General features: G+C 41.2%; 1 protein-coding gene across 2 annotated transcripts in view; it reads left to right on the plus strand.

The window, feature by feature from the left end:
* The first annotated feature begins 4,185 nt into the window (after positions 1-4,185).
* LOC127516470 (cadherin-1-like) overlaps positions 4,186-11,072 on the plus strand; it is a 48,127-nt gene continuing 41,240 nt past the window's right edge. Inside the window, exons 1-2 of one of the 2 annotated variants that reach the window (XM_051901140.1) lie at positions 4,186-4,532; positions 9,338-9,452. In XM_051901140.1, the coding sequence (XP_051757100.1) occupies positions 4,482-4,532; positions 9,338-9,452 (166 nt within the window). In that variant the 5' untranslated portion in view covers positions 4,186-4,481. Of the gene's footprint in view, positions 4,533-9,337; positions 9,453-10,625; positions 10,849-11,072 lie in introns of those variants that run through there. The other variant, XR_007930986.1, reaches the window with a different exon arrangement.

Consider the following 11,072-nt stretch of genomic DNA (forward strand, 5'->3'; position numbering starts at 1 on the left):
TCCGGGTTGTTACAGCCACTGCCCATTCCTCAACGTCCCTGGTCCCACATAGCAATTGACTTCGTCACCGACCTCCCTGTGTCCCGTGGCCACACCACCATTCTTACGGTTGTGGACCGATTCTCCAAAGCCTGTCGACTCATTCCACTACCCAAACTACCATCTGCTTTTGAAACAGCAGAGACCCTCTGCAACTATGTATTCCGTTTCTACGGCTTGCCAGAGGACATTGTATCGGACAGAGGGCCACAGTTCACGTCCCGGGTATGGGCAGCCTTCTTCAAACACCTGAATGTCAATGTCAGTCTCACATCAGGATATCACCCCGAATCCAATGGCCAAACAGAACGCATGAACCAAGAGCTCACCAGATTCCTACGCACTTACTGCCAACAAAATCAAAATGACTGGAGTCTTTACCTGATGTGGGCGGAATACGCACAAAACTCTCTCCAGAAAGCCGCCACCGGCGTGACTCCCTTCAAATGTGTACTTGGCTACCAGCCACCATTTTTCCCTTGGTCCGGCGAACCCACCAATCTACCATCCGTGACAGAGTGGCTGCAACGCAGTGAGGAAACCTGGGACCTCGCCCATCACCATCTGCAGCGCACTGTGAGAGGGCAGGAGGTACAGGCCAATCGTCACCGGCGTCCCAGTCCAGAGTACACCGTGGGCCAATGAGTCTGGCTATCCACACGAGATCTCCGCCTCCGACTTCCATGCAGAAAGCTCAGTCCCAGGTTTGTAGGGCCTTTTCAAATTATTAAACAAATTACACCCGTGTCATTCCGATTAGACCTACCTGCTAACTACCGTGTTTCTCCCACTTTCCATGTGTCGTTGCTGAAACCCTCTGGTGGTCCGAGGGGGGAGTCGGAGGGAGCCGAGGCCCGCAACCCCCCACCCATGCTGATCGAAGGCGAGGAGGCTTACCAAGTTCGAGAACTACTCGATTCCAGGCGCCGGGGTGGGAGACTTCAGTACCTGGTCGACTGGGAGGGGTACGGCCCGGAGGAGCGATCCTGGGTCGATGTGGATGATATCCTGGACCCCTCACTCACAGAAGAGTTTCATAGGACGCATCCGGAGAGACCGGCCCCTCGACCACGTGGTAGACCCCGGCGTCATCCGCCTCCTCGCGTCTGGAGCCGCTCGCAGGGGGGGGGGCTCTGTCACAAGTGAGGCTCCCGCACTTCCTTCCCCGCACCACCGGAGGGAGCCTTCACCGGAATACTGATACCATCATTCGGACTACAATTCCCATAGGCCCTCATTCCTGGGACTGATTGCACACACACCTGCACCACATCACACTCACACTATTTAAGCAGCACGCACACACACACACACTGCGAAGTCTTGATTTGCCCCGGTGATCATTTCTAAGCGTTTTCTGTGGATTGTTATACTGTTGCCGATTGGACTGTTTATCTCTTGTGATTCTCTGCTGCCTGCCTTGATCCTTGCCTGTTTACTGGACTGTGTTTGTTTGCCGCCTGCCCTGATCTCTGCCTGCTTCCTGATACCGTTTGTCTGCCGCCTGCCTCGACCATTGCCTGTCCCCGTTTACGTCTCTGCCTCTGCCCTTACCTGTGTATACACTATTCTTAATAAAAGCTGCAAATGGATCCCTATGCTGTCGACCCCTCATTACACAAACACATCGAATTCACATGTCTTTTGACATTGTAGGTTTTGCATACGCCAAGTACTTTACTACAGAGCGAACAAGGCTGCCCATCTCACTTATTGACAGCAAACTGATTCTTCCATTCTTCTGACCTTCGCTGCTGATGCTACGACTCTTCTTGTTTGCAACGTGTTCCTTCATCGGTATGTTCCTCATTTCGCTTTTCTTCTCTAATAACAAATTTGTCCATTTTGATCTCTAAAGGTACAAAAATAATGGCTACTATTGGAATTCTGCCAAAGCGCTTGTTCGTTAACGGAGTACTCAGTATATAGGTCTGTGCATGTCTGAAAATAATATATGATCATCAAAATGATTCTATATGACAAAAAACATTATAGTTAAAACTTGTATTCATTTAATCTAATTTACAAACAAAAATAAATTACAAAACTGGAATTTATTTTTTAAATGTGGTCGGCATATCGTGGGCCGCATTTGCATTCGTGACGGGCCGCAGCTTGAGAACCACTGCTCTAGACGGTTGATAATAAATATGAGCTCATGCAGTAGTGAAAAATAGTAATATTTACACATGATTTGACAGTTTATTTTATTAAATATCAAAAATCTAAAAGGTGTGCATCATGCCTGACACCTACACGAGGACATTACATTTAGTTTATGACTAAGTCGTTCTCTTCAAATGATATTGAAGTTAGAAATGTGTATACCAATGTCTTATGTAACTTTAGAGACGGTCCCTAAATTTGCGAATGTGGACCGTCCAATGTCAAGCCAACTTTATGCCAGTATTACAGTAGGAAACGCTTAGCGTCAAACTTTGCACGTTACGTTCATATTCTGAGTCCACCTGCTTGTCTGTAGCCTATATAGTATAGCTTGCATCCCCCAAATAAGGTGCAAGTTTGGTGGTCTTTTATATCACTGTATTAGTTCATTAAGCTACTTTAAGTGTTTTAAATGTCCCGACGGCAGGGGAGTCCTGAAGTATGATGTATTGAGGGAAACCCCAGTACTGCAGCACAGCGCTGCGATAGGAAAGTTATATGTCTACCTCAGATTTAACGTTTGAACTGTACATCAGCATCGGAGAATAATGTTATAATCTCGTTCACGGTAGAGAAAGCTGCTTACATGTAGGCTACGCAGGGAAAGTAACAGTGAAGACATTGATTTAAATGTAAACACAACTTTTGTGTCTTTTTCAGCTTTTAGCATACATGGCCCTGATAATCATCACACATACACTTACCGCTTGCCCCATTTCTGTAAATATGTTTTTTGAACGTTTTTGTGAATGAAATGAATGACTCTTTCTACCCATCACTCTGCTCTTCGTCAACACGCGCTTGCACCAAATGCTGGTGAGTTCGACTAACAGCAGATGGAGATCATGCTTGGTACTCTACTGCTATTCCTGCAGTTCCTGGATGTGAAATGTTGAATTTTCTGCCGAATTTGAACCACTGAATTTGTGGAAGTGAATTTGTAAAGCAAAATAAAATCGACCGAAAATTGCCTGTCGGATATTATAGTTTGTATTTTTAAACAGATTGAATATTTTGGAAGTGAAATCTGAAAGGTGAATATGGATTATTGAATTTTTAACAGTGAAAATGTGTGTGAAATGCTTTGAATTGAAATATTCACAGCTTAAATATACAACTATATTGAAGTTCAGCCCATAAAAATGCAAGCCCTAAAAATACGATGCATTAAAATGCCAGCACAGTTACAATGCATTTTTTTTTTTTTTTTTTTCAAGTAGTACAATTCAACAAGCTCTTTTTTGTTTCAAAAACATTTGGCATTATTTTACTTCCATAGTATATAGTGTAACAGTTTTACTTTTTTACTCTTTATTTGTCACCATTACTACAATACTGTAAAAAGAAAACTTTAAAAATACTCTGTGGGAATACAGTATTTGTTGTGTTCCCTATCACTTTTTTTCTTTCACCAGGTGTCTGGCTGAAAAATATGTGAGCCCAAAAACTGCTCCTGGGGTTATTGAAAATGCTAACAGGTACAGCTTTCTTAGAATAGTACAGAAATCTCCTTGGTTCCAGTCAAGTCTTTTTTTTTTTTTTTTTTCTTGGCACATTAGATCACTCCATATGCCACACCCTTAGGCAAACTCCCTTAAAAAGATAATAGACTCCCCATGTGCATGCATTTTGGGGAACTCGAGCAATTAAGTAGCTGCACAAACTTAAAAACGAATAAGAAAGTAATCCCTGAAGAGCTGTTGAGACATTTTCTTTTTGTAATGTCTTGTTTTGGTGTTATGTTTCATGTTCATGTTTCATGGTTTATTTTTTAAGTTCATGCTTTGTTTCATTGCTTGCTTTGTTTGCCATGTGCTCCGTGATTCCCTTGTCCTCATGTGATCATGTCATGTACTTCCCTGGTCTCATGTGTTCTGTTGTCATTGGTTGATTTAGTCATGTGGTTTATCAGTTCTGTTTTGTGATTGGGCCATTATCTTGATTGTTCACAGGTGTTCCTTGTTTGTCGTTAGTCTCTTTGTATAAATATCCCTCATGTTTCATTGTTATGTTGTCTAGCTTTGTTTCACTGTAATCTGCTGTTTTTGTTTTTGTTTTTGTTTCAAATCAAGCCACGTCTGTGTTTTGTGTCTTGTTCATGTTTCTGTTCATGTTTCTGTTCATGTTTCTGTTCATGTTTCTGTTCATGTTTCTGTTCATGTTTCTGTTCATGTTTCTGTTCATGTTTCTGTTCATGTTTCTGTTCATGTTTCTGTTCAATAAACTGCACTTAGGTTTGCTGCGCTCGCCTCCAGTGGAAATCATTACACTTCTGAATGAAGACAATGAAAATTGTGCGATTGGGAGTCATTATTTTCCTTTATAAGGTAGGATTTTCTAATATTTTGAAGCTGATTTTATTTGAAATTAGAAATGAACATTCTGGGAATGTTAAGATGAAGTTGAGAGCTTAGAGTGAGAAATCAAACACTAAGTATTTTAACCTCTACAATCAAAAATAAATATAACATTTAAGGGAGAAAAAAATTCATGTGTTGCTGTTGTGTAATTTTTATATTATCAGTGGTTGGACAGAGTTTGGGAAATGTAACTTTCAGTCACTTTTATGTTGCAGGGGTTGATTTTGTTTTCCTCTGAAATCTGATAAACTTCTATTTTGTTCCTTTTGTTATATAGAAATTATTAAAAAAAAAAAAAAAAAAAACATTAACTTAAGACTTTTCAAATGCTTTAATTCCTAATTTCCCCTTGTCCCAGACCCAAACTTTCAATCTAAAAACATGAGAATCCAATTATAAAAATATTCATTATATACACAGTATAGTGTGGCATTAAATGGCAGTGTTTTCCAATGAAACACAAGCTGTTAGTTCTATGTCTAATGTACAGAACTGTTTTATTATTTTCCAAAAAAGTTTAACAATGGCAAATTAAGTGCAAAGAGGTTAATATGCTTGTAGTTTTTCACACTAGGTCTGTAAATTAGGTTTATTTTTTAAATACATAGAGACAAAAGTATGTGAAAAGAAATGTCTTATCTAATTTTATTGATTTATTCTTAGGTCTCTTATTTGAATTAATGTGCAGCATATTATATAATATAGTTTTATAGAGTTTGCTAACCATGCATTGGTTTATTAAAAAAAAAAAAAAAAAAAAAAAAGCGAAGTCACGCTGTCAACTTTCAAAACAGTCAGTGAAACCGAAGTATGTGCGAACCAGCTTTTTTTTAAATAGGCCCTATACAATTGCTAGGACAATAGTTCACTTTTTCAAAACTCTTCACTCCCTTCTCAGGAAACTGGGTTACATACGTAACACTAAGACAATCCCTTTCGAGGGAACTCAATGCGGCATCATGGTGTTGATGCTGTGGGAATGTTAATACCCACTCTGCCATACTGAATAAATGCCTGCTCACCAGCTGTGAAAACAAACTGCAGGGAACCAAGTATAGCTCACCCCGAAGGATCTGAACATAGAGTTGCCATACAAGATGGATACCAAGTAACCAAGAGCTTTAGTGCCCAGAGGCATGGAGAAGTTCCACATTTTTTTTGATTTCCCCCTTTTTAATACTTAGCTGGTAGGGACGCACCAGTGACCAGACTGGTCCAGGACCAAAGAATCTGTAGGTAATCTTCCAAAGGAAGAAATCTCTTGCTAGGGTTCCTAGGGTCAGAGCTAACCAGGGAGGCCGCACCAACACCAACAAGCTTCCATTCTGGAGGAGGGCAGACTGCTGTTCCACCACATTAGTTGTCCCCAGGCCTCGGCAAATATAAAGATCTTTAAAAGCAACCTGACCGAGGGGGGCATGTACTTCAGCATCCAGCCTAAAAGAACTGGAGGCTACAGAAGAGAGTGAGGGGTGCAATTGTTTTGCGCTCAATCCATCTGTTCTAACAACTGCCCATTCTAATCCTCAATCCTTCTTGGAAGAGAATAGCAAAAGTACTTTCAGAAGATCTAGCTGAGAATAACTTCTAGCCTATAAGTTTGATGGGCAAGAGATAATAGGGTGGGGCCAAGTAGTGTAGTGTAGTAACCAAACTCATCTCATGCTCTGAGAAACGTGCCGATGTACCTCTGAGTACCTTATGCCTCTGAATTCTTGAGGGGGCGACAGAGAAAGTGAGAATGTGGGACACTACTGGCGATAAAGCCCACCTTCTGTCATCTGCCTTTCTCCCTGGGTGTCACCTTAACGGGACTTAAAAGACTTTTAACGCTAACCCACCAGGGAAATGTGCTGCCTGTTTTAAGTAGGTCCCCTAGGGAAGTGTGCAACACATGTATTCTTATTCTTGCTTATTCTTATCGCAATTCCAGCAAGGAAACGTGCTGACTCTGCACCATCACCTCCAAGGTGACTGATGAGGGAATGGGATTCTGTTGGTGACTCAGTCCAGCTTCTGATCTGTCAACATTGCCCATATCTCTTCCTTGTATTAGGGAAGGATCATATCGCCTCCATAACTAGAATAGGAGGGGTGACAGACAAGAGAGTGGGATGCAAAAGTTGATTCAGTCCAAGTCCCTGGTCTGCAAACTACCCATTCCCTGGGCCTATTGGTGCGTTCACACCAGACGCGAATGAAGCGTTAAGCGCGAGCAATTTACATGTTAAGTCAGTGCAAAGACGCGATAAACATCCTGCGGCATGTTTCGGGCGACTCGCACGAGTTGAAAAATCTGAACTTTGGCGAATTGAGCACCGCGTTAACCAATCAGGAGCTTGCTCTAGTAGTGACGTGATTACGATGTAGCGAGCAGAGGCAGAAATTCGAAACAACAATGGAGGACAAAATCATCGTCGCTGTATGTGGATACCCAGAGCTGTACCATACATCTTTGTACTTTTATAGAAACAGGAATAAAAAGAATCTTGCTTGAAAGAAAGTGAGTGAGGAGGTCGGACAATCTGGTAAGTTGTAATACATATTGATGGACCCAGACACGGCGCCGAACGAGTCTACGCTATTTTTTTCAGCCTTCCATAGCACATAAAGCACAGCTACCCTCTTAACAAAATCCATGTCAGCCATTTCGCAATGAGACTGGAGCCGCTGGGCAGAAGCCCCTCCATGACACGAATTTGCATCTGTTTTGAAGTGAATTTCATGCACATGAATGAAGCGAGTAAACTCAAAATGTTCAAGCGCCCAACTACGCGCGAATAGCGCGATTTATTCACGCAAGTCGCGTCTGGTGTGAATGCCTCATAAGCCCCTGCAGCAGCAGTATGTAGTCATTTAGTAGGGTTCCCCCAGAGGAGCAAACAAACTAATTCTGAATTAGATTCTAAATTCTAAATTAGATCTTCTAATAATATGCTCTTGGCCACAAAGTAGGCTTCCAGATCTGGTATGAGAGCATCAGAGCTAGCAGTTGAAACCTGAGAAAGAGAAAGATCCATCTTGTATTCCTCCGCCCACTCCACCTTCATCTCCACCCCACGATCAAAGTCACTGCGGTGCCTCTGCAGACTATCCACGCCGAAGGTGTTCCCATAGCATCAACACCATGATACAGCGTTAAGTTCTCTCGAAAGGGAACTACCAAAATACTACATAAATGTCTCAAATCATCTCGTTCTTTCAAAACACTAGCAAAGTTGGTAAAGTAAAAAAAAAAAAAAAAAAAAAGTGAAAGGGGGTTATTCATATTCTATAATGACATAGTGATTAATTTAAAAAGTCATTCAAATTTCAAAGATAAAAGTTCATAATGTACCATAAAGTATGGTAACCCATACTCGGAATTTGTCGTCTGCATTTAACCCATCCAGTTAGTGCACACACATTAGGAGTATTGAGCAGTGGACACACACACACACACACACACCACACACCACACACCACACACCACACACACACACCACACACACACACACACACCACACACCACACACACACACCACACACCACACACACACACCACACACCACACACACACACACCACACACACACACAACACACACACACACCACACACACACACAACACACACACACACCACACACACACACACACACACCACACACACACACACCACACACACACACACACACACCACACACACACACCACACACACACCACACACCACACACACACACACACACACACACACCACACACCACACACACACACACCACACCACACACACACACCACACACACACCACACACACACACACCACACACACACACACCACACACCACACACACACACACACCACACACACACACCACACACACCACACACACACACACCACACACACACACACACACACACACACACACACACACACACACACACACACACACACACACACACACACACACACACACACACAGCAATCTGTGGACACATACACCTGGAGCAGTGGGCAGCCATTTTTGCTGTGGCGCCCGGGGAGTGATTGGGGGTTAGGTGCCTTGCTCAATGGCAACCTTCGGGTTACCAGTCTGACTCTCTAACCATTAGTCCACTACTGCCTAATTTACGAAATGCTCCCAGTTGTGTTTTGAGGGTGGTGTCTGAGAATATATTCTTTCTGAATGAGAATTGTTGCCAGTGCTATATGGTGGAATGACCTTATTTTTGAGACATCTATGATAGCAATCGATAATAGAAGTGGTCTAAATACTAAAACATGTACCTATATCTTCTGTGGAAGTCTCAGGACCAAAAAATGTTCGTTCAATCATTGCATTCAGTCTGCCACAAACAAACAGCAGCCGCCTTTAACAGTTCCTCCTGAACCAGAACAATGAGCTTATGCTGCGTTCACGCCATGTCATAACCGTAATTACGAGATGAATCCTGTGCCGTTCTGCTCGGAGCTGTTCGCGTTCCCAGACTCGGATTAATGCATTTCTGTGTCAACACTATCAACACTGAAATTATTTTGCAGCAGTCAGGTGGTACAAGTAAGAGCTCTGTAAGTTTACGTTCATTTTTACTGTATTGTTATGTGCTTTGAGATATGAGGTAATTTAATGCCGTCTTGTGACGCTTGCAGACTCTGTTCTGCCTGTGTGCGTTCATGTGTTTTGTAGGAGGCGTGGCTTTGGAGACGCTCTGAAGGCAGGGTGGGATCTCATACTTTCAAAGCTAGCTGATCTCTCTGAAATTTCCTACCCTACCTTTAATGTTTCAAATTAGGCTTTTGTATCTGGATTTGTGGAGGAGTCTTCATGTACACCTGGCTTTGAGTCGGAGTTGCTGGTTTTTAAAGTGCACAGAGATCACCTTCACCAAGGAAAAAGACTAGAAAGAGGTAGGCTGCATTTTCTTTAAATAAAACCTTGAAGAAACTGAATGTTTGTTTACATATTTTTAGTATTTGGCTAAATAATCCTTTCAGCAATGCAGTCAGATCTTGTATACCAGTTCTTATCATAAAACTGGTTTAACTGTGAACTACATCATTCAATCAAATTTTATACATGCCCTGAATTAAATTTGCTTTCATCAGATTCAAAATGACAGGTCTCACTCATGTGCAAGTGTTGTAGCTTATATAGAGCTTATATGAAGAAAAAATGCAATATACGATAGATTGTTAAATAACATATATTGCTTTAAGTGTGTAAAATCAATTTAAATTATATTTAAATGTATTTAAAAACTAAAATTTAAATGACCAACACGTTTCACATTCTTTCTGGGGGAAAAAAAAGCATCACTACACTTCTGAAAGTGAACAGCAGTGTTTTAGCATTACATAAAAAGTAATGTCACAAATCTGACAATGTCATTTTAACATCAATGCAAACTAACAACAACAACAAAAAACGATTTAAATTCCAACAACTCTTTGCACAAGTTGGTAACATAGTTATATCAACCTGGAAATTTAATATCAAGAACATCCAGGTGAACAAAAACACCTGAATTTCAGGTGGATGACTAGTTATTTTTGTTATTTTAATTTATCTTTGTTATTAAAAAGAAAAGAACAAAGAGGCAAATTACAATCAATAGGACAAGTACAATAAAACAAAGATACAAATGAAATAAACAGTGCTTTAAATGTTTCAGGTAGGCCTACATTAGATCTATTTAACAGTAGCTTTCAAGAAAACAATACAGAAACTGAATAATCAAATGTAAAAAAAAAAAATTAAACACTGCACAGTCTTCACATGAAATAACTATACATTGATTCATATTAAAGCTACAAAAGTTATTAATTTAAGAGCAGTGAGTGATTTTCTTTTTTTCTTTCGTTGTTTGACAGACAGCAACACATTTACTGTTTGAAGTTGAAGTGCTGGTATTTTTGACAACACTATTTCAGACCATCATCAGGGTGTTTCCACAGCGTCAGCTACTGACATGGCGTCTTGTTCCCCACTCAGGGAACCAGGTTTACATATGTGACGAGATGCTTCATTGTGCCAATTGAATCCCTTTTTCTCACAGTAATTTTTCATACATGCGATGGAAGAACAAGAACGCTCTTTCAGTCCTCTGACGGGTGGTTTGATGTGGACACGGATGGGACTGTAACGCTGAAGAGACAAGTCACTCTTCATGAAGGTCACAAGGTGTTTTCTGTGCACGCTTGGGACTCCAGTGGCAAGAAGCACACGGTGTCTGTCAGAGTTGAGCGTGTCCACCATCATGAGGACCATCACATGGACACGGTCATGAACATCTCCTCTCCACAGGTACAGACAAGTTTCTTCAAGAAACTGCTGTCAGTACAGTACAAACCTGACCTCTATTGGACATTTGAGTTTTTATGTGTGCTACTTTATGGTGCTTTAAATGGACATTCAATTATCAATTTCTGTACATGTTTAATAATAATTATTGAAGACTAATTATTATTCTACTCCATTTATTATATGTAATGGAATAATGTACAACCAGGCACGAAGCGTAGAGGTCT

The sequence above is a fragment of the Ctenopharyngodon idella genome, chromosome 7 (genome assembly GCF_019924925.1).
Source record: "Ctenopharyngodon idella isolate HZGC_01 chromosome 7, HZGC01, whole genome shotgun sequence".
Classification (NCBI taxonomy): Eukaryota; Metazoa; Chordata; class Actinopteri; order Cypriniformes; family Xenocyprididae; genus Ctenopharyngodon; species Ctenopharyngodon idella.